The sequence below is a fragment of the Meriones unguiculatus genome, chromosome 4, assembly GCF_030254825.1.
Source record: "Meriones unguiculatus strain TT.TT164.6M chromosome 4, Bangor_MerUng_6.1, whole genome shotgun sequence".
Lineage (NCBI taxonomy): Eukaryota > Metazoa > Chordata > Mammalia > Rodentia > Muridae > Meriones > Meriones unguiculatus.
This window is the reverse complement of record NC_083352.1, coordinates 83,144,755-83,168,981: the sequence shown is the minus strand read 5'-3', so window position 1 is coordinate 83,168,981 and position 24,227 is coordinate 83,144,755. Positions and strand designations below refer to the sequence as shown.

The following is a 24,227-nucleotide window of genomic DNA, read 5'->3' as shown; positions in this document are numbered from 1 at the left end:
CTGCTTCCCTACTTCCTGATGTCTCTCCCGTTTTCTCTTGTTCTCTTGGATTCTCTCACTTTTTAATCTCATCTCCCTCCCTTCTTCCCTTTCTCCCTCTCTCCTTCCTCTCTCTCATAATGAAATATTGACATAAATATAGCTAGGTTTATCACTTAACAGCATATATAAAGAACATCAGCTATGAACTCAAATCCCTCCATTCAATGTTGTCATAACAGGTCATGACAAAAATGTGCCAAACTCACACAGCCTAGGTTCCCTCCACCATACGCTTGGCCTGCTCTTTGCCTTTTCCTGGGATGAGATTTCATCCCAGACTGGAGTGAAATCAGTGAAGCACCTCATTTCCCCAAAGCTGAAACAAGACACACCCCTTGCAGAAGCTGCTCGGACATGCTCTTCCTGACACAGCCAGGCATCCAATGGGACAGCTTTGCAAGGCTTCTGTTTTACAAGACAGAACCTGGAGGAGGCCTAAGGGAAACCAGGGCCCAGAGCAGAATAAAAGCCACAAAGGGGCTTTACAGCCCCCAAGATCCAGCCTCGTGAACAGTTACAACCACCTCCCCAGATCCAGTAGGCATGTACACAAACACATATACATACGATATACACACTTAGCCCTGCCAGGCCCAGCACATACACACACCCCACCCTCCCCACCAAGCACACACACACACACACACACACACACACACTCACCTGCTGCAGAAGCTGGATCTCCTGCTGCTTGGCATTGAGGATAGCCAGGGCTTGCTCATGCTCCAACTCCAGCTGTTGCCGCCGTTCAGCAGCCTCTCGCATATGCTGTGGGGACAGGGAGGCCCCTGAGCACCTGCTGCCCACCACCGTGCACTGCGGTACAGCAGGCTTTCTCTGCCCCCACCCTAGGAGCAGCACGACACACCCGCCTCCTCTCCCAGGCTTTCTCCCAGGGAGGAAGAGAGATTGGGAAACCCTGGTCCCCAGGCACCCTCCCCTGCTTTGGCTGTCTATATTCGCAGCCCAGGAGATCTGGCAGAGCTGCGGCTCAGGCACAGGGAACCTCCTTTTCCCACCAGCGAGGCGTGGGAAGGCGTTCACTCCTCTCCCTCTGCTTTAGCTCAGGTATTTTGCAAACACCACACAAGGCTCCTATCTGCTCCTGTCCAGCCCACACTGCTTCCAGCTTCCTACCTGCAACAAAATCACATGACCCTTCGCTGACACTTTCTAGCCCCTATAATTTATTTTTGATCTGGTAATTTTATTAAGTTTTGGGTTTCCGTTGTTGTTTTGTTTTACTATCTTTATTTAGTTGGTTTTGGGTTGATTTATTGATTGGTGACAGAGTCTCCATACATAGCCAGGCTAGCCAGGAATTTGTGATCCTTCTGTCTGAGCTTCCAAAGTATTCATATAATATGCACGTGGTACCATGGCAGTTTGTTGTCAGGCCTCTAGCCCAGGCCAGCCTGGGACTATGTAGTTGAGGATGACCTTAAATTTCTGACTCTCCTGCTTCCAACTCCCCAGTGGTAGGATGCACTTGTTTTGTGCATTATTTGGAGTTGAATCCAGGGCCCATGCATGATAGCACGTACACTACAAACTAAGCCACACACCCAGCCCCTGATGTCAGTGTGTTAAAGGATTCCAGCTTATACCATGAAGTAAGAAGTCGCTGGGGAGAGGAAACAGGATGGGAGTCTACTATAAAGGGTCCTTTAAAAGGATTTACCCAACAGGGAATAGAAGCAGATGCTGAGACTCAGGGCCAAGCTTTGGGCAGGGCACAGGAAGTCTTATGGAGAAAGAGAGGGGTGGGATTAGAGGGACATGGAAGTGACAAGAACCCCACAAGGAGACCAACAAAACTAAAAGATCTGAGCCCAGGGGTCCTGCAGAGACTGATGCACCAATGAAGGACCATGCATGGAGAGGACCTAGACCCCCTGCTCAGATGTAGCCTACGGGCAGCTCAGTCTACATGTAGATCTCTGAGTAAGGGGATCAGGTGCTGCCTCTATCATAAACTAAGTTGACTGCCCTCTGATCACTAGCCCCTTATGATGCAGCTTTGCCAGGCCATAGAGGAAGAGGATCCAAGCAGTCTTGATGAGACTTAATAAGCTATGGGCAGATGGCAATAGTGGAGAACTCCCCCTTTCAGTGGACTAGGGAAGGGGATGAGAGGAAGAGGGAAGGAGGGTGGGACTAGGGGAATTGAGGGAGGGGGCTTCAAACGGGATATATAATGAATAAATTGTGAAGAAAAATAAATAAATAATTTACAAAAAATCAAAAAACAAAAAAATTTACAAAAAAAAAAAAAAGAAGTTGTCTCTGGGGGAAGGAAGGCAAGTGACACTGATCCTTGAGCTTCCCACCTCATGCTCCAATAGAGCCAACCAAAAAGATCAGAAACTTCATGAAGCCTATTTGCCATAGCAGTGATGGGGTCATTTTCTACCACATTCTTGATCAGTGCTCAAAGCTGTACCTTCAGCTCCTCGCTAGCAGGGGCTCTACCACTGAGCCATGCCCCTAGCTCCTCACTGGGGATTCTAGGTGCTGTGGTTTGCATCTCTGTTGCTTCTCAGGGAAGGAAAGAGTTTATTTGAGTTACAGGTTACAGTCCATTAGAACTCAAAGTAGGAACTGAAGCAGACACCATGAAGAACACTATTTTTTGGCTTGCTCTCCATGGCTTGTTCACCTGCTTTTTTTTTTTTTTCCCTCACACAACCCAGGACCACCTTTTTCAGAAGTGGCACTGCTCATAGTAGGATGGGCCCTCCCACATTAGTCATTAATCAAGAAAATATCCCATAGGCCTGCCCATAAGCCAATCTGATGGAGGCAATTCCTTGATTGACATTCTTAACTCTAGTTTGTGTGAAATGGACAAAATCTAACTGGTATGTTAGGCAAGTTCACTAGCACTGAGCCACATATTTAGCCCCCTCACTGGGGGATTCTAGGCTGAGGCTCTACCAGTGAGGCACACCCCCAGCCCCTCACTGGGGGATTCTAGGCAGGTGTTTTGCTACTGAGTCAAGCCTCCTACCCCTTACTGATAAGCCCCTCACTAGTAGATTCTAGGAACATACTCTACCACTAAGCCACACTCCTAGCCCCAAACTGGTGGATTCTACACACACACTATACTGTAAGCCAAGCCTTCAGCCTAGGCAGAGACTCTCTTTCAATGTACGAAAGCTTTCAGCTGGTTTTTTGTCAGCCCAGAAAAGTGAATTCTTCCCTGGTTGCAGTGTTCACGAACCATGACCTCTGCATCCCCTCTACTGTCTCCATAAGTAACTCCCAGGGAACTCCAGAGCTGTAATTATCCTGCACCTCCGCAGACAAAAGTGATGGTTTCACTGTTGCTATGGAAATGCTCACAGGAACTCAGGATGCTGGGAAAACAGAACTCCCCAAGATATGAAGAAAACCCCATAAGACAGTTACTATAACCTGTTCACCCTGGGATTTAGCTGGGTCGTTCCATCTGGCTGAAGACAGGGCCACCGGGCAGCCATTGGAGGTACCCTGAGGATTTTCCCAGAACCTTAGGGATAACGAAACCCTAGCTTCTCGGGTCCCTTACTCACCAAGGCACAGTGTTGACACATACTTCCCCCGCATCCTTCCCACCATCTCTAGATGACATAGAACACCTGATGCTATGTAAATAGTATTGTGTTAAGAGAACAACAAAAAGAAAGGAACAGCTGCATTCCCCCCACAGGTGCACACTTTTAAACATCTCCATCCCTATCAAGTGACCCGTTACACAGGAGACCCGTGCGTAGTGTGTGGTCTGGACCCTTGCTACCTGCTCTAGTGTTGAATGCTTCCAGTCTGACTTCCTGAGCAGGAGATGGAATAAGTATGTTTGCATGGAATCCTCTTGTCTGTCAGTTGTTATATGTTTGGTTGGTTCTGACAGCCTGTGGTTGCCTGCCAGTTTGGGCCTTTAAGTTTTTTGGGGGGATGGGGGAAGAGCACTGGGGGTTGAGTTTCTTTGTATAGACCTGGCTGTCCTGGAACTCACTCTGTAGACCAGGCTAGCCTCGAACTCAGAGCTCTACCTGCCACTCCCACCAAAGCGCTGGGATTAAAGGTGTGCACCACCACTGCCCAACCAGGCCTGGAGATTTCTAACCGTACCCATTGCAGCCTTCACTTCCTCTCTGCTTCAGTATGATTTTACCAATCAGCAGCATGAAGCACAATGCATTCTTAGGATACAAGATATGAAAGGTCCCCCATCCCACACCAGCAGAGCTACTAGATATGTACCTCAAAATTCTCTGGGTTTTACAGGGAGCTCTAGGGTTCTAGGGAGCCTTATATTAGTTACCAGTTCCTAGTAGAACACATAAGGGTGGGAGGGTTTAGCCTGGATCATGGTTTCATAGACATCAGACCATCTTGAAAGAGAAAGTAAGGTAGCAGGTGACTCTATCTGTAATGGGGGGGAACAGAGACTGAGACCAGAAATGAGGTGATGTGGTAATCTTCAGAGACTCACAGCGGCATACCTCCACCAATCAGTGGAACTTAACAGCCTGGCCAACTTCCCAAAACAGTATCACCATCTGGGGATCAACTGTTCGAGCATATGATCCTGCAAGGGACATTTTACATCCAGACCACAGCACTCCCAAACACCCACCAGTGACCAAGAGACCAAGGGGCTCTGCCACTAGTCCTGCAAGTGACCATAGTGCCATTGGTAAAATGATGGGAGGTGAGACACATGTGACCAGCCACATGCCACCATCTTACCAAGTTGACACTAAGTCTGGCGTTGCCGTGGTTGGTACTCCACAACAGACTCACAAAGACCACGCTCATTGCCTACAACCATACAACTAGAACATGGCAGAGCCTAGACACCATCTGTGGATAACAAAGTGCAAAGCTAGCTCATCCTTGACCACCACCATGGCCATCTCCAAACTCTAGAGGCACATGTGGGCATCCTCCCATGTCATGGACCCTGTGCCGCTGCCGTCTTGCAGCTGTTTAATTGCACAATTATCCCAGCTAATTTCTGCGCTTCTGTTTATTTTGGAAATGGGTGCTGCTAAATGCAGCCCGGGCGTTCTTTATTTAGTGCGGGGGGGTGGGGGTGGGGGTTGGGGGAGGAAGTCATTATTGAGAGGAGGAGACCACATTCCTCACGAGAATGCAGGAGATGTATTAGCCAAACGAAGACATGGCTCCAGATGCGGGGCTGCAGGCTATGAGTCCTCAGAGACGCATGGGCTTCCTAGCAGGAGGTGCAAAGCTGATGTGGGCCCTAGCACCAGGTAGATAAGTCATATTCACATCCCCCAGGCAGCTTGTTGGCAAAAGGTATAGGGGCACTAGGAAGATGTCTCTGGCAGTAACGTGCTTGCCTCGAAAGCATAAGGACTTGAGTTCAAACCCCTGAACCCACATAAAAAGCCAAATGCAGTGGCATTCGCTTATAACCTCAGCATTAGGGAAGTAGAAGCTGGAAGACGCCTAGGGCTTGCTGGCCTAAACTAATCAGAGTTCTGGTTCAGTTAGAGACCTGTCTCAAACAAAAGGTGGACAATAGAGAGAGAGAGAGAGGGACGATTTATTAAAATGGCCCACAGGCTGTGGTCCAGCTAGTCCAACAGTGGCTGTCTAGCAGTGAAAAGTCCAAGAATCCAGTAGTTTCTCGATCCATGAGGCTACATGTTTCAGCTGGTCTTCAGTATTATACCAGAATATCAAAAAAGTAGGCTCTGATGTCAGTGAAGGAATGGACTTGCCAGCGAGAGCAAGAACGAGCATACAAAGAGAGCTGGCTTCCTTCTTCCGTGTTCTCTCTACAGGCTGCCAGCAGAAGGTGTGGCCCAGATTAAAGGTCTTGCCACCTCAAAAGATCCAGATTAAAAGTGGGTCTTCCCACTTCAGATGATTTAATTAAGAAAAAAAATCACCGAGGGATATACACAGCCATTTGGTTTTTAGTTAATTCCACATATGGTCAAGTTGACAACCAAGAACAGAGCCTGAAAAAGAACACCCAAGGTTGTCCTCTGGCCTCCACATGCATGTGTGTGCACTCGAACACATGTACATGCATGCATGTGCACACACACACATGCACACAAGGATGAGGTAGGGAACACATCCTCAAAGGGCAATATGCTGAGGCTGTTTAAACAGCCAGAGGAAGGGGCTGGCTGGTAGCTGTCCTTGCTTCCGTGTGCCCCTGTCCAGCCACCCCGTGTCTCCTCAGTACGGCCGCACATCTGTCTGCTTGCTTGCAGGGCCTCCAGAAAGACTAGATTCCACTCAGATAGCCACTGAGACCTTCCACTCACCCATCAGCCCTGTGTCTCTACCCCTCACCTGGACTCCCCTGCAAACAGAGGTGTCACCAGGCTGTGCCCTACTCTGTCCTCTCAGACAGAATTCCTCAGCAGCACTGATGAGTTCAGGGTCTGAGGACAGCAAGCGTCAGGCTCCTGGTCCCTGGACCATCTGCCTGCAGTGTTCCTGCCGCCCCTATGGGTCTATACCAATGAGAATGGCTACTTCTCTGCTTCTATTCTTCCTAGGTGAGTTGACCTGCTTCCCCATCTTCATTGCCACTTACATGTTTGGATTCCAGAAGAACCTTCTCCCTCTGTTTATTGCCAGTGGTTACTTCCTAACCCCTAGGAGTTCGACACAAAACCCAGCCTCATCTTGTCTCAGAGACAAGTACCGATTTCTCTATCAGTGATGTCAGAAGACCTCAGCAGATGCCAGCATCAAGCCACCAGCCCCTCCAGCTAAGGAGCTGGGAGCCATTGAGTGATGCTCCCATCATCACTCAATATCCGAGACAGTGAATGGCCTCTTTACCATCCAGATTTCCCCTACACCTGCCGGCACCTGCATCTACCACCAGATGAGACCCAGCCCCTCCATCCCAGGTCATGATCAGACATCTCTTTGGCTCAGGCCTACCCTCCTCTGAGGGCGGACCCTGAGAGACAGTGCCCAGTCAAGCCATCTCCTTTCGCTCACTGTGAAGGGCACAGCAGCCATCACCCAGCTTGGGAAAAAGTTTAAACTGTACCACAGCTGGCAGGCAATTTGGAGCCCAGCCTGGTTGCTGGCCTGAGCTCCTCACTGCCCCCCTCAACACCATGCCTAGCCACTGTGACTTCAGCTTCTGTACTAGCACCACCCAGATGGCAGACCTCAGCCTATACCATGCCCACTGCCCCACAGAGCTTTCTGGTGTGTCTATATGGCTGACCATCTAGTTGCATTTATTTGATGTCCTTTTTCCTCTGATCTGTGATGCCACATAGCTGGATCGGAAAGACTGGCTTTTGTCACTGGGCAGAATGAATGACTTACTTGCAGCTCACAGCCCTGTTCTCTCCTCTCCACAGGAACAGCATTTGCCAACATTCTTCAACACTATGATAGCACTAGGGACGTTGAAGGATCCTTGTGTCCCCAATCATCCTAGATGCCTCCACTCTCGTGTGTGAATGCACTAAGAAATTTAAGCAGTGGTCACAGAAGGGAGGAATCTATAACTAAGAGGGATTAGTGAGGATAGAGGCCTTAACACCAAACTGCTATGCCCAGGGATACACTAGCTCGCCTGGAGAACTCCTACCGCTGGAGGAGGCACCCTCACACCTCACACTTCTCTGGGAAATTGGCTTCCCAGCTCAGTGTCAAGTGACATGGGGGGTGACAAAAAGTTTTAGCCAAATATAGGAGTTGGCGGAGGGGAGGGCAGCAGCTAGAAGATAGCCCACTGGGTAAAGTGCCTGCCATGCAAGCATGTGGAACTGAGTTCAGATCTCAGCACCCACAGAAAGAAGCTGGCTGTGGTCACACACATCTGTAACTTCAGCACTGGAGAGGCAGAGACAAAGGGGTTCCCAAGCTCACTAGACAGCCAGTCTAATAAAATCAGTGAGTGTTGGCTTCAGCAAAGGACTTTGCCTCTAAAAAGGTAAGAAGTGATAGGAAGATGGTCCCACAGGTAGAGGCACTTGTACACAGGCTTGATGACCTGAGTTCAATCCTTGGTTCCCACAAAATGGCAGGAGGGAACTAATTCTCAAATATTGTCCTCTGATCTCCATGCATGTGCTGTGGCATACACAATCACACACACACACACACACACACACACACACACACACACAGAGGTGGGGGAGAATATGATTGGTTTTGAAGTTGAAATTCACGGATCCAGGTGGACAGCAGGAGCAAAGTCAATGGAGACAGAGGGTGAAAAAGTGGTGAGGTTGAGGACCTAGTGTGTTAGGACGGAGGCACAGTTAAGAAGTGGACAGGGAAGGATGAGGCTGCTTCCCAAACTGGCCGAGGCAGTCATGACCCATGTTGCAGGACCACAGACTGCCAGTGGACCCAGCTTCCCTCCCGCCCTCTCTCAGATTCTGTGCAACAGCTGGTGCATTCTGGGCTCACTGCCTTGGGAAAGAGACATGGCTGGACTAAGAACAGAACTCTCTGTTGGGAGTTGGGCCTGATGACCTGCACAGGGACAGAGAGGAACACACATCATCTCTGGCTGGTCCTATCTTTACTATCAACTGGATTTTCAATCTCCTAAGAGACACTCTCTGGGCATGGCTTTTCGGGTGTTTCCAGAGATAATCAGTTGACAAGGGAAGGTCTCATCCTGAACATGGGCAATGCCACCCCTTGCCGGGGTCCCAGATTGAATAAAAAATGGGAAACTGAAAAGTTATGGCTGGGGGTGGAGCTCCGTTATCAGCATGCTTGCCTAGCATGCATGAAGCCCAGGGCTCACTCCTCTGCATTGTGTAAACTGGGTATGATGGTATACACCCCAATACTCAGAAGATAGAGCATGAGGACTGGAAATACAAAATCATCAACCTGCATAGTAAGTTGGAGGCCAGTCTGGGCTCCATGAGACCTTATCTCCAGAAAAGAATAAAGAAAAAAAAAGTTAAGCTGAGCACCAGTATTCCCCACTCTCTGTTTCCCTCTCTGCTGAGATGTGAGGAGGTAAGGAATTTCAGCTGCAAGCTCCTGCCTCCATAGAGTTCCCTACCACCATGACCTCCTACCATAATGGACTGTGAGCCCTCAGACCAGGAGTCAAAATGAACCCTTCCTCCCTTAAACTGCTTCCGCCAGATACTTTTTAATCACAGCAACATGAACAATACCTAATACAGGAAGCCCATGGCCAGAACGGGATTTGGACCAATTCTAGTCCCCTGGCTTGATATTTTCTTCTATTCCTATAGGTCCTCCACTCTGTGAGTCTCCCGTGGGTCCTACCATATTGTGAAATGTCCCTACAGTGCCGCAATCTCATTGCCATCCTCCTTCCTGGTCTCTTAAGCTACCAAGTATTTCTTCCTACTCCTCTGCCACATAGGTCGGAACAGGCAGAGTGGCCACATTGATAGCCATGGAATCTTGCCAAGGGGTGGTTCTCACTGTTCTATACATGGCATGTGTGGTGGTTTAAACGAGATGTCCCACATAGTCTCAGGCATTTGAATACTTGGCTCTTAGTTGGTGGTACTGTATGGCAAGGCTTGGGGTGCAGCCTTGGTGGATGAATTATGTCACCAGAGATGGGCTTTGATAACTTAAAAGACTCTCATCATTTTGAGTTTGGTTTCTCTGCCTCATGCTTGGGTTCAAGATGTGAGTGCTCAGCTTCTGTCCCTGCAGTCATCCTGGACTCCTAAACCCTTTAGAACCGTAAGCTCAAGTAGGCCCTTGAGTGAACAAGTTGCCTTGGTCATTGTGCTCTATCACAGCAGTAGGGAGTAACTTAATACAGCGTCCACACTGGCACAATGCTGGCTGTCCCTGAGCATGGTACAGGACCCACTGCAGGGCAATTAAAAGCCCTGATTCTCCCAAGGCACTATCTGCCCAGTGTCATGCCTGGCTCCCAGGGCCTTGTGCTCATTAGCAAGAAAGCCTGACCATCCTAAAGCAATACTGATTGCACACCATAGGGGGGGAAATCACCAGCTTCCAGCCTGCCTGTGGTTGGATTTATTTTTAAAGCTATGGTATTTATAGCCGGTTGTCAACATTAACAGTGGTGCTTAAGTCACCTCCAAATGTCAAGGGCGACCTCCTAAAGAAGCATGGCTGCCATGGGGAGCAGACACAGAGCTGGCTGAACTATCCCCTCTTCTCCCCCTCAGGGAATCAGAGGTGTGCGGTCTTGTGTCTGTGAGGGGAGAAGCATGAAGGAAACAGCCTCACTCGGCAGGTCTTCAATGTGATGGCTCGGAAAGCCGTGTTGAGGACTCTGTTATCCCACAGTGGTGACAGAGGTGGGGGGGGCAGGTTTTTTTCTGTGCACACGCACATGTAGACACAGGTTCTGAGTCTGCGTCTTCAGACTTGGGAGAGAACACAGCAGGCTGTTTGTGATCAGTGCACGCGACTGCCCATCCCATTGTGCGGCAGATCTGCTTACCGCAATGAGAGTCATGAGGGTTCCAGAAATTGAAGTCTGTTTTCACCAAAAGTAGCTTAGTGTCTCAAAATGGAGGAAAGGAAGTAGGGAGGGGCCTTTAAGAGTCTCCTTGTAAGCCGGGTGTGGTGATGCACACCCTTAATCCCAGCACTCTGGGAGGTAGAGGCAGGCTGTGAGTTTGAGGCTAGCCTGGTCTACAAAGCACATCCAGAATGGCCAAGGCTACACAGAAAAACCCTGCCTCAAAAAAAAACTTTAAAAGAGTCTCCTTGTGGGCTCTGGGATGGTTCATCAGATTGAGGCGCCTGCCACCAAGACCGATGACCTGGGTTCAATTTCTGAACCCCCACATGGTAGAATCAACTCCCACCAAACTCTCCTCTGATCTCCACATGCTCCTGGTGGCACACGAGTTCATAAACATACGAACACATGCTCCACACCTAAAGTAGATAAATAAGGTGTGCTTTGCTGGCCACTCTTTTGTCCAGCATTTCTCTAATACCAACCAAAAACCAAGGATCAAGCAACTATCACTCACAAGTATGGAAAACCTGTCAAATACAATTCACATCCCATATCAGTGGTTCCCAACCCCCAGGCTCACATATGGAGACCAGGACTTGAGGGGTGGGGGGAGAGGCCAAGCCAGCCCGATGGCCTTCAAATGCCACTTACAGCACACTAGCCAGCTGTGTGCTCCTGTGTAAAGAAAACGCTTCTCTAGTTCTTGATTTTCTTGTTTGTTTCACCAATCAATCTGGAGCCATTAGGCAAGCGGCATCTAGTGTCTTCAGCTAAATGAAATGGTCAGGGTTAAGACAAGTGGCACAGCAGTGTTTGGAAACAGAAAAGCCAGTGTGTGGGCGTAGCCTCTGGAATAACTAGCCACAGACTGATGTCAAACAGTAAAGCCTTCGACAGGCATCCTTCACTTACTGTATGTCAGGTCCACACCATCACACTTGGAAGGCAGTGTGAGCTGGAAGGTCAGAGAATTCTGACAACCATGACTACCAGACACTTGGCGTCACAATGACAGACACAAATGCCCCCCACACACACACACACCCCGCCTGCTATCACCTTCTCAACGTCAGGCTGAATGGGTCAATTCCTCCTTGTGCTCCATCTAGCAGTGAGTGAAGACCTTTCCCAGTAGTTCATGAGGATGTCTAAGCGTAAGCTTAGAGTCCTCTGCACAGAGAACTGCATGGCCACCACAAACTGTTCCCGACACAAAATGATTGCCAAATCCATCTGTCCATCCTCAGTGCTCCTGTCCAGGGCATGGCCCCTAAGCTCAGGTAAAACCCATGTCCGAGCCCCATCAGGACTCTTCTCTGACTCCTATTGCCATCTCCAGCCATCAGCAGCTTCTGTGGCCTCTACCTTGAACTCAGATCAGGAACATGACCTCCTCTCGCTCTGATAGACACTGCCACCATTTCCTGTCTGGACTGCCTATCAATCCCGATCCCTGCTTTCTTGTCCAACTGACATCAGATAGAGCTTGGGTCCATGACTCAGCCCTCAGGAACAGATGTGATAAACAATGTTGAAGATGCCCAGATCCCACTGCGCCTGCGCGCCTGGCATTGGGATGTCCTCTCTATTCTTTTGGACCTTGACAGCCTGGAACCTGCTTTGGCCGCAAGAACATGGTGGCAGAACCTTGTGCCAGATTCAAGCTTGTCCCTGTGGGGACACACCTGTTCTTTGTTCTGCTTAGTCCTCCATGCCACTGGTCAGACCCCACACATAGCTGAAGGACAGACAACCAGGAGCTAGCTAGGACTTGGGTGGCCATCAGAGCACAGCCGTCTAGTCTAGCTGTGTCCAGCTGTCTCCAGCCACGAGTGACAGCCTTGGAGCCTCCAGCCAAGCCCACTCATACTGAGAAGCAGTTTCACGAACCCAGACTGGAGAGCAACAAGGAATGGCTACAGTCTTAAGCCACCAAGCCTGGAGACAGTCCATCACATGGTATCACTGTAATAATAACAGGAGGACTGGGTACCCCAAGATTCTGAGGATGAAATCTAAACTTCTCAAGCTCTCCTTGCTTCTACATGCGAGTGCTATTTTGTTGATACTAACAATGCCCCTCCCTGGCTTCACTTGGAAATATCCTCCCCCCCCGGGAAGATCCTAAGCACATTCCTAAGATACATCCCACTGCCCCCTATCTGCCTGTGGGCTTTTCTTCAGAGAATCATCACCAAGGGAGACTACGTGCCCCATATACTTGGGCAGCCTGCTGTTGAAGTGTAGGTGAGCACAGTCTCCTTAGACCAGCTACTGCCTCCAAAAGACAGTGGACAGCATCTCATGGTGTTTTAGATGGCATGGAATTGAGGGGTGGGAGTGTCATAGGGTCCCTTCTCCACTTTTAACCATTAAGATGCTTCTTATATTCTCCCTGTGTGGGAGTAACCCATGCTGACCCATTCCCGCCACTCACAGTTCAAAAGGGAGCCTCAAGAGCCACATGCTGCAGCCTTTGACTGTCCTTTCCCAAACCTGATTCCCTGCCCCAGTGATCTTAACATGGTCAAGAATGATCTCAGAAGGAGGAGTCTCAACTGAGGAATGGACCAGATCAAGTCTACATGAGGAGAATTGTCTTCATTGTGGAAAGATATGGGAGGAGCCAGCATACTATGGGCAATGCCACCCAAAGGCAGGTAATCCGGGTTTGAATAAAGAAGCTAGCTGAGGACAATCCAAAGAATGAGCCAGTAAGTAGCATTCCTCCATGGTTCCTGCCCTGAGCTCTTGCCCAGGCTTCCCAAAAGAGATGGTGATCTGGAAGCGTAAAATGAAATAAGTCCTTTTCCCTCAACTTGCTTTTGGTCATGGTATTTATCACAGCAAACCTAACTATCATAGGACTGTAACTGCAACACCCCCAAAGAAAGGGGCAATGATATTAGAGTCAGCCTTGACACTCAGCATCTCTCTCATGTTTCAAGTAAACATCCTGTGTAAACAACAGCTCCTTTCTCCAAAAAGGTTGGGAATTGTGGAGTGGTTCACATAAGTTTATGTCTGGTCTCCCTGGATGCTTGGAGCTGGGTTAGACTGTGAGAGAAGCTTTGTGTTCCTCCATCATTCTCCACCATCTTCATATTTACTTATTCATTCTATTGTTGTCGCTGTCATTATTTGTGTGTGTGTGTGTGTGTGTGTGTGTGTGTGTGTGCGCGTGCGCAGGTCTGTGGTGTATGGGCAAGGGCACATGATTGTATGGATGTGAGAGGACAACCTTTGAGAATCCTCTCTTTTCTCCATGCAGGATTACAGGGATCAAGCTCAGGCTTCCAGGCTTGGCAGCAAGACCTCTAGCTAATGAACCACCTCTCAGGCCCTCTAGCTCATTTTTTTTTTTTTGAGAGAGAGGGTCTCTTCTAAACCTTGAGTTTACTCATTTATTTAGACCACTGGTCCAAAAGCACCAGGGACTCTAGGTATCTGCCACACTGGGCTTTTATGTGGATTCTGGGGATCTAAATTCAGGGTCTTAAGCTCACAGAGCAAGCACGTCACTGACTGAGCCAGCTCCCCAGCTTCCAATCATCATGTCTTTGAGATATATTTATTTTTATTTTATGTGTACATGTTTTGTTTGCATGTATGCATGCTCACTGTGTGCTTGCTTGGTACCAGAGAGCCCAGAAGAGGGCACCAGGTGTCTTTGAACTAGAGGTAGGGACAGTTATGAGGCACCACAATGGGAACCAAACCTGGGTCCTCTGCAAAAGCAGCAATTGGGTCTTAACTGCTAAGCCATCTCTTCAACCACAGCCAAGTTATCATTTTAAAAGTAAAGCAATTAAGAGGGATCCAGACCAAGGACTGGCCTGACCCACAAGAGGGACTCCGATCCATTTCTGTGTTATTCTGACTGGAGTCTCACTGTCTGTCTCCCAAATCCTCACCCACCCCCGTTTTGGTCAGGTCAGCTCCACGAAGAGTCTGCTTTGAAGAAAGCAAGAGTCATATGTGCAAACAGTAGAGGCTGCCCACTGTCTCTCTAGCCAGTACGCCGGCTCCTCAGCAGGCACACAGGGTGTTTAGGAACGGCCCAGTCTCCGTACTACCAGCAACTAGTGTGGGATAATCCCTTGCTATTGAGTCCTGATCTGCATGGCAGGAGGTTTGACTATCACTAGTGGCTCTCTTTCCTATAGGGATTAGTGTACCTCTGGCATCATCAAGTGCCTACTAGGGTCTTCTGAGAATGGCCAATCTAAACTGTCCCTCCTGCTGCTCACTTTCATGAGTGGGCTCCAGATGGTGGGCAGCTTATATCCTGAACAACGCCCAGCGGGTGGAGACAATGGCTTAATGATTGATGTAGTTCTCTCTCTCTCTTTCTCTCTCTCTTTCTCTCTCTCTCTCTCTCCTCTCTGTCTGTCTCTGTCTTCAGTTCAGTTTCCTGAAATGAAAGCCCAGAGAGGAGCCAGTTGCCCAGAATAGCTTGGGTATGTCTCCATCAGAGTGTTGTGTGAGCATATACTTCTGTGAGTCTCCAAATGAACTGGCTTTGAAGTCGAAGTGCTGTTTGCTTGGAAGTGTGGCTATGAGGGCCACACCAGAAAAAAAGAAAAATCAAATGACCAAAAGGTCAATAGGGCTGGAGATGGTCCATTCGATGGTTTATGGACATTCCGTGGTGTGTTTAGACACCTCAGAGATGGAATGCATTGTTGGGTTGGCCTTCCATTCCTACATTACACCAGAGACAGAGTAAATGTGGCCCCAAATGCCCTGAATTTTGACGAGGTTTTCTGAGCCCTCAGCTACTTCCCATCTGAGAGAATAGCACTCCCTCCCCTACCCCATTGCTGGCTGCAGAAGGGTCATCACCCTACATGAAACTGCCCTACCTTCAGGACTTGTTCCAAGTTCTCCAGTTTGGCTTGGAGCTGGCGTTTCTCCTTCACAGTGAATGGAGCTCTCCTCACAGGTCACCACGGAGAGCCAGGCATGTTCAGCCTTTACCTATAAGGAGAAAGTCAGGAGACATGGCAGCCATTAGGATCCCCCAGGATGGGAAAGGGCACGTGTGTCCCCTCCAACACCTGTACAGTCTCTTCTGGAGCAGTAAAGAGCCTTGAGACCCTCTGGAAAGACTGCCTGGGGCCTGTTCATACAAGGCAGGGTCAGCTGGCACCCAGAGGAGCCCCCAATCCCCATCTTCACCACACCCAAAGTGATTGACTGCAATTTGGAATAAGACCCAAATAAATATGTGGCCAATACTTTAGCCCAAGGTAACCTATGACCCTTGTGTGAGAACCTGGTGGGAAAAAAAGGAGCCTCTCTCCCCAGGAGACCTAGGAAACTGAGAGTAAGGGCTATAACTACTGTGTAATTTGCCACCACAAGAGGAGAAAAGTTCTTGGATGAAGTCAACGACAAGGACACAGGACCAAGACATACAGAGGGAAAAGGCTTGAGCACCTAGATCCAGCCATACCTGAAGCTGTTTCCCTTTCTACCAAAGTTACTTGGACCAACAAGAATCATTTTCTGTCTCTTATGCCATGAGAATCCTAACGGGTAAGAAAGTGTTACCCAGGCTATCTGGAAGTACTGATTCTTCTCTCTCAAACCTCTGCCTAGGACTGACTTTGGATAAAAATGGCACATGCACACCCTTCGCCCTGTCTCTCTTGTGGTTTCTCTAAAGCAGGTCAGGGAGTGCCACTGATGAGGGAAGTCCCTGCACCGAGTTCCTGTTAATTCTCAGGAGGAAACAACACACCCCAAAGGCAGCCTTCTAGCTTCCTTCCCTCCCTGAACAGGCTGTCACAAAGACATGTTTTCCACCTCCAAAGCCCTCATTGTCTCAAGAGACTTCATGAGCTATGAGGCATTAACCTTAACTAGACAATTTCCCTGACTCCAAGAGAAGGGGGGACAGGCACGTGGCACTCCTGGTGGTTGCAGGGGCTGCTACCGGGGGCCGTAGGGATGTCTGGTGTGCAGGAACTCACACATGTCGTCTTGCTGCCACCTGAAGCTTCTGGCAACAAATCTGGAAGAAAACGCCGTGGTCTATTTCAGCCCAACGCTCCTCACTCTTGAACCTCAACCCCAGAGCACAGGTTTGCTGGAAGCTGCCATGCCTCATGTTTCCACTTGTCAAGAGAGTAAGGGGGTGGAGGTACTTTAAGCACCCAGAAGTTGGTCTCATTGGGAGCCCAGTATGGCTTTCTGAAGTGTTTTTCAAGCCCTGCTTCTCCCTTCTAGAAATGTCCTGGAGTATTCATGGAAATCAAAATAAAATGAAAACTCCTCAGGTTTACAAGCCTCTGTAATCTCTCTCTTCTGCTGGCCTGGCCTGGCCTGGCCTGGCTTTCCACATGCTGAGGGCACCCTGGCCTCTCGCTCATTCCCACCTCTGATCTTTTGCACCTAGGGACCCCATTACCTGTCACCCATCCCGTACCACTCCTATCCCAGTCCAGCTCCATTTCTGAGCAGAGCCCCTCTGGTGGCAGGCTCTCCTGCCCACCGAAGCTAATGGAAACCTCACCCTACTACTTCTGTCTGCCCACTCCCAATTCACCACACTGCTTTTTTTCGGGCCTTCTGCAATGTAGATGATGAGCCTTGCACGGAAGCTGGCTGCTGTTGCAATGCCACTGGGACTGCCCCCAAACCGCACCCCATGTTGCTTCAGCTTGACCCCAGACAGCATCCTATGCCATAGCTTGGGAGGTCAGTTATCCTAGCTCTGATACTGAAGGAACTACACCCTACTCCCCAGAGCCTCGGGTGGGGCTCTGCTCTCAGGTGGGGTCCTACTGAGCCTCACGCCTTTTGTTCTGTGTCTCAAGGCCATTCCACACCCCCAACTCCCACCCCACATCTCTTGACCCTCTGTTCTGTAACCACCCATACTTTATAAGGACCCTGACTCAGTTTCCTCCATTGTGTTACCAGGGCTAGGACTCTGTTTCACCTTGCAGCTGTGACTCAGAGACCCATGAGACATAATCCCCAGTGGAGCCCAGTGACTATGACCATCCTGAGCTCAAAACAAGAAAAGCTGTGGCTGGTCCTCTTCCAGCTACACTGAGGAGACAGTGCTCAGAGAGGAAGAGAACACCCTGTCACCCTGTCCCAGAAGCCACCACCCAGGCAGGGCATGGCTCAGCAGGGCAGGGCCTGCATCCAAGTCCCTCTCTAGCTGGTAGCTCTGCTCAGGAAACACCTCTTATAAGGATCCATGAACATACTGCTTTAATCAAAGGCCCGCCTTCTACTTCTGCTGGGTGAAAAAGGGACACTGGAGCTGACAGGCAAGAAAAGGCCTCTGCCATTGGCTTCATAGAAGGGATGTAGACCTGTTGCCTCTACATGCAAACACCCCGGACCCTGCTGCCACCTCAGGGCCCAGTGAGTAAAAGTGGCCTAGCTGGCAAGAGTCCAGGGCGCTCCAGGAACCTATCACTTTGTCTCACAGGTCCCAGCAGAGCCCAGAACATGGGGGAGGGGGGAGGACAGATATGTGTCTATACATATCTGAGAGCTTCACGGTCCACATTACTGTGGCCATAAAGCACCCCTTAAAACTCTCCATGTTGCTGTCAGAGATGCACTGAGCCTAGAATGTTCTCCTGGGAACTGAGCCGAGCTGCTTCCTGCAAAAGAGAAGTACTCAGAGTAACAAGGCACCCCAAGAGACCTCCTCAGGACAGATAGCATGGGCTCCAGATGGCCAAAGACAAAGTCATGCAGCTCTCTTTCATCCCAAATGTAAGATGCCTGAGGTCACTGCTTGTGTGCAAGTATCTCTGGAACAAATTGGAAAAAACAAAACAAAACTGAAGTTGCTTAGCCTATCAAGTCCTAAATACCTGTGTGTCATCCTTTCATAATATTCTTAATTATACTAATGGTGTCGCTTTTCATAATGGAATCCCATAGTGGGATGTGGACTCTGCCAACATGGTCACTGGATTTACAGGTTGCAGCTCAAACGTCCTTGGGCTACAGACTAACTAATAACAGTACTCGGCTTGGGGGTTGCCACCTCCAGGCCTGTGTGCTGCCCCACGAGGCAGACAAAGCTCAGCTGGCAATGCTGGCCTCTGAGTATCTGCTGAAACATTTCCAGTTCGCAGCTGATTCTAGAGGGAGCCACAAGGTACCTGGCAGAGAGAAGCTCACAACATTTAGCCATAGCTACCCGAAGCAAATGAAGCCTCAAACCTCAACCTGCCATGGGACAGCTGTCCTGCCCTAGGGGCAGCTCCCAGCTCTGTCTACCTCAGCCAATGAAGGAATTAGAATTAGTCTGGCAAATCAGTAAACGGGTGATTTTGCAAGCCTCAAGGCATTGAGGACATTTTTTGTAGTGCATCCCAGATTTCTGGGCTTGATGCTCCTCCGCAAGGCTGTCCACCAGAGGGACTTTGATACGGTGTTTAATAGTCTGGACCACATCTGGACCTTGGACTCTATCAGCTCTGCTCAGGCTTAAGACGAGTATGGGATCCACACATCTCCTCACATCTGTAATTAATGTTCTCTTCATGGGGACTATGAAAAGGCAGATTGCAACTCCAAGCAAGAATGAGAGAAGGAATGGAGTGAGCCCTCTGAAATTTCCTGGGAGCCAGGTTTATACTGACAAGCCCCTGCCTACTATAAATCAGGTGTAACATTCACTGTTTTCCTGGGACTCCCCTCTTCCCAGCTACCCAAGGACACAAGAAGCCCAGCCCACGGGCAATCTGGTGAGCTGCTGTCTCCTGTGAAAGGCTCTAAGCCTGCAAGCTAGCTCACCCAGAACTGGGAAGAGAACAGAGCCCGGCCAGGTTGGCAAGGGGGTGGGACAGATCTGGGAACGTCTCTGGCAGCCTGCTGTTCTTGTCTGGGCCTCATGAGTCACCAGGCTCCTCTGTCTTCCCTGCAGAGAAGAGAGGTACTGTCACTGGGCACCTAGAAGCCTAATCAAAGATTTATGTTTTTATAACTTTAATTACATGTGTGTGTGTCTGTCTGTGTGTAAGAATATACACATAATATACACACGGGTGAAGATACCCTTGGAAGATACCTTGCAGAGGCAGCAGATGCCATTGGAAAACTGGAGTTACAGGTAATTATAAGCTGCCTGATATGGGTGATGGGAACTGAACTCAGTTCTTCTACAAGACCATTATGTGCTTTTAACCTCTGAGCCATCTCTCCAGCCCCTCTAACAGCCTGTTTAAAAGGGAATGCTGAGAAGGGACCCAGAAGTTTCCAGCCTTACAGAAAACACAAAAGCTGAACCAAGTCCTGCTCTTTGGAGGCAGAGAATGTCAAGTGCATCCCAGAGGCTGTGCAGAGAGGCCACCTCAAAGCTGGGACTGCATCTGCTTCCGGGAGAGGGTTGGTGTGCCCCGAAACCCACACTACCAACACCCCCCCCCCACGGTGTGGAGTGACTTGAGAAGGAAGAAGAAAGCTATCCCATGGCCTAGCTCCCCCACCAGCCCTATTATTCCGTATACGATGCTTAAAACAAATGTCACCATCAATTGAAACAGTGACTCCTGGGCTAAAAAGGTCACTGAGCCTCCTTGTGTGTGTCCTTAGTGTGTATGTGCCTGACTTTTTTAGAGTTGCTCCCCAGAGCTGCCTTGAAGAGCAGAGGCTGATGGGAGCAGGGAAAGGGGTGTTAACTGAAAAGCACATTCATTTTTAAGACCTGATTAAAAATATCCACGGTACCATCTCAGCGCTTTTCAAGTTCAGTCATACCAAACAGTCATACCCCATGACTGCTACCCCTGTCCAGAATTCTGTCCCCTTAAACAATGACCCCCAATCTCTGCTCCCTTGGCCCCAAGCACCACTCCATTTTCTACTCCAAGGACCTCATTTCAGGGCAACCAGAGCTGGGCCTATAATCGCAGCTGCTCAAGAAACTTAGTAAGGGGACTGATGGCTCAAAGCCTGCCTGGTGATAGAGCAAGAACAAGGCCACCTTGGGCAACTTGACGCCCTATCTCAAAATGAAAAGTAATAAAAAGAAGGCTGGGGGTATGGCTCAGTGGTAGACGCTTACCCAGCATGCACAAGGTCCTTGGTACCATCCCTGGTCTGCAAATACGCAAACAAATAAAAAGTTTGTTTATTATCCATCCTTTTATGGCTGGGTTCACCTGGTGTCCCCAACATCAACTCATGCTACAGCTCATATTAGAATGCCATCTCATTATGGATGAACAGAAAACAGAGCCCCAACCAGGCTGGTATGGGAGAGGGAGAGGTCTGGGCACACCCCTGCCAGTGTGCTGTTCCCGTCTGTGCCCTGTGAGTCACTAGGCTCCTCTGACACCCCTGCAAAGCACAGCTAGGGGGAGGTACGTTCACTCAGTACCTCAAAGCCTGCTTAAAAGGGCACGAAGAAAAGGCAACAGGAGCAGACGTGTCTGATCTTTAGGGGAAGAGTCAAGCTGGGTTGTCTGCGAGTGCCCTGTATATCTATTCATCATCAGGCGATACACTGCGTTCCTTCCAGCTTTGGGCCACTGTAAATTTATACCATGGCTACACGCTGCTTTTGATCTGTTTGGCTACACACCCTGTTGACCTGACAGAATCTAGAATCACGTGGGAGATGGGCCTCTGCGCATACCCGTAGCAGATAATCTGATTTGGTTAACTGATGTAGGAAGACCCATCTGCCTGGGACTCCTGCCACCATGACTTCCCTGCAAGGGTGGGCTATAAAATAAACCCTCTCTCCTTGAGTTGTTTTTGTCAGGGTATTTTTAACACAGCAGCCATTAAAGGAACACAGAGCCCCAAGTGGGATTGCTGGATAGGACGCAGTCCTAGTGACTGGGACCCCCAGCCTACATTCCCCACTGACTGTCCAGTTCCCACCAGTACAGGGATCCCAACTCTTATTGACACTGTAATTTCTTCAGGGAGAAAAAAAGCCCATGCTTTTAAGAATTTAATAATGTGTTTATGAATGTAGTGTACATGTGAGTGCAATGCCCATCATGACCAGAAGGGGGCGATAGATTCTCTGGAGCAGCAGTTATAGGCTGTGGGTCAGACATCAACACTGGGAACCAAACTCAGGTCCTCACTCAGTTCATATTCTTAATCACTGAGCCATCACTCTGGCCCAAAACTTTTGTTGTTGTTGTCCTGGGGGCCTTTTATATACAAGATAAATGCTCTACCATAGAGCTATATCCTTAATACAAAAAACACATTTTAAAAAAGATGCTAAGTGACACTGAGGATCAAATGGTTTGGCTATTCTGTGTCATACAGTCAGGAGGTGAAGCTGTGAAATCAGCAGCTCAAAACCACCAGGCAGGATTGGAGGTATGGTGCCTGGAGATGAAGCTCCATGGTAGAACCCTTACCTAGCAAGCCCACGGCCCAGTTCCCCAAACCGAAAAAACAAACACACACACACACACACACAAACAAAGAATTTTTAAAGCCTGCTGTTATATAGGCCTGTCATTCTAGACATCAGGAGGCTAAAGCAGGGGCACATAGTGAGTTCTAGAACTATCAGCTATAAATAGTGAAACTCTGAAAAAGCAAAACCCAAAAGTGGATCCGGTGTTAACCCACTACTTAACACCGAAGAAATCCTTGCATTCCACATGCTGGAGTTTTAACAATGGAGGTGACGGCAAAGACTGGACCAGAGGAGACAGACAGGCACAGCAGTGAGAAAGGACTGACAAACTAAAGGACATAAAGACCAGGTGAGACACGGTGCCATGGAAAGAGAGGGAAGGTGAGCTTTCAGGCTGGTGGTGGCGGGCAGCTTTGAGGCCTCGGTGGGTGGGGCTTTGGGAAAAGGAGGAAGTGTGGCCTTTTGGGCCCAGAAACCATTTGGAGCTGAAACCACACTGAGGTTCTAAGTTGCAAAAAAAAAAAAAGTTAGGGTGTCTGAAGTGTGGTGAATGAGGTGGAGTGGCAGACACCAAGGTCGTACAAGGTCACCAGAACCTCATGTATTTATGGGAGGCAACAGGAGGGAGTGCACTGAAGAAGCCAAGAGCACTCCATCTGCTGTAGGAATTGTGGCAGGATGACGAGCTGGGAGGTAGGGAGGCTAATTAAGAAACCATTTTTGCATCTCGGTAAGCAAAAACAGTAGCCTGGCATGAATTCCAGCAGCTATGGAAACCAGGTAGAGAGCTGGGGCCTGGCCAGCACCCCCACAGCACAGGTGGGAAGGGTAGAGGATGGAGAACCAGGCAGAAGTTGGGATAGGCCGTTGTACTCTGGTTTGGGCTCCTGACTCATTGTCTGGTAGATGTCTAGGTGGAGGTTCGTGTTTGAGAGACGCTGTTGGGTGCTTCAGCAGCCTGAGGCCTCAGGCCACGTTGGCTGTCTAGGGTTTGTCTGTTCCACATGCCCCCCTCCTTTCCTGTGGCTCCTCCCAGGCCTTTCAGAGGGATTCCAAGGTGGGTTAAAAGTGGCCTTGCTACCTGGTCATGCTGCCGGGCCCTCAAGGGGAAGGCCTTTCCAGAGGCCCGAGGCGAGGCTCCCTCTGCACAGCAGCCTTCAGTTCATCTTCCTGGAAAAGGAGGAAAGGGTGTGGTGAGTCAAGGGAGAGCCTGGGGGATGTAGTTCTGGTTTAGAGCCTAGCTCTAAGCCGGGTGCTCACTCTGGACCCTCAGCCAGGTGAGATTGCGTCTTTCTTTTATTGAAGCCATGCATACCCCAGTTGCAGAATGGGATTGGTGACCTGTGCCGTGATGTCACGTGACCATGGAGCTGCTTTTGGTGCAGAGGGGGCAAGGCTCTGCCATCCAGTTTTCTAGCAGCTGTAGAAAGATTCAACTTACTAAATCCCACTTCACCGGGTCCAGTGGCTGCATTTGGTGTCTCCAGCTCTAAGAGGTGAAGACAACCCAGGCTGCCTAATTCAAGGCAGGAGACACCACTCCAAGACAGTACCAGGCAAAGAGAAAGACATGTCGCCTCCTCTTGCTCCTACTGCAATGTCTCCGAATCAGCCCAATTATGAACTGGCACTTAGGGCCACTTATGACCCGAGTCCCCATGGCAAGGAGTCAGCCACAGAAAGAGTTGATGGAAAATAACCAATAGACCAGCCAAGAAAGAGCTGAGCTGAAGAACGTGGCCAGGGACAGACAGGAATGAATGAGGGAGGAAGCCCGGTTAAGCCTGAGCAGGCTCCATGGCTGAGCAAAATATCATAAGCATGTCACTAATAAGCACACTGCTCACCCTCAAAGAAGCCCAGAGTAGGCACGGGAAGGGACGCCATGGCTGTACCTTCAATGCCGCTGCTTAAACTGTGTGGGCTCTGATGTTCCCTGCTGTCACAGAGCACGCATGCAGTTCTGGTGTGCATCCCTTGTAACGCCTGGGAACAACTCGGCAAGTTCTCAGTGCTCACCCTTATCCTACCATACTGCTAGACAGCGAGATGTACTCGAAAGGGTATCATAGGTGATGCTAGAGGGGACCAGGGCTACCTACTCAGGCAAGTCAGCACCACTCCAATTAAACTGAGCCTCTCTACTCCACAAGCCCCACCTAAAAAATGCCAAAACTGCTGTGTATGTCGGGTGCATGCTTGAGACCAGAAGGTCCATGTGTGGGCTTGCAGCTGCAACACGACAAACCCAGCTCTACCAAGCAGTGCGGGTGACGGCCAAGTTAAGGATCCACGGAAGGAAGTGAGAGGGAGCACTGCAGGGTTTCCTCGGGCGGAGGCAGCCGGCAC

The 24,227-nt window shown here is 49.5% G+C and overlaps 1 protein-coding gene across 12 annotated transcripts in view; it reads right to left on the bottom strand.

Moving 5' to 3' along the window:
* The window catches only part of Rimbp2 (RIMS binding protein 2), a 175,549-nt gene that overhangs the window by 61,228 nt on the left and 90,094 nt on the right, over window positions 1-24,227 (bottom strand). For 10 of the 12 annotated variants that reach the window (XM_060382288.1, XM_060382287.1, XM_060382289.1 and 7 more), the window contains 3 exons: window positions 22,960-23,048; window positions 15,370-15,484; window positions 706-810 (listed from right to left, as the gene is read on the bottom strand). In XM_060382288.1, the coding sequence (XP_060238271.1) occupies window positions 706-807 (102 nt within the window). In that variant the 5' untranslated portion in view covers window positions 808-810; window positions 15,370-15,484; window positions 22,960-23,048. The remainder of the gene's footprint in view (window positions 1-705; window positions 811-15,369; window positions 15,485-22,959; window positions 23,049-24,227) is intronic. The other 2 variants (XM_060382285.1, XM_060382286.1) reach the window with 1 other exon arrangement.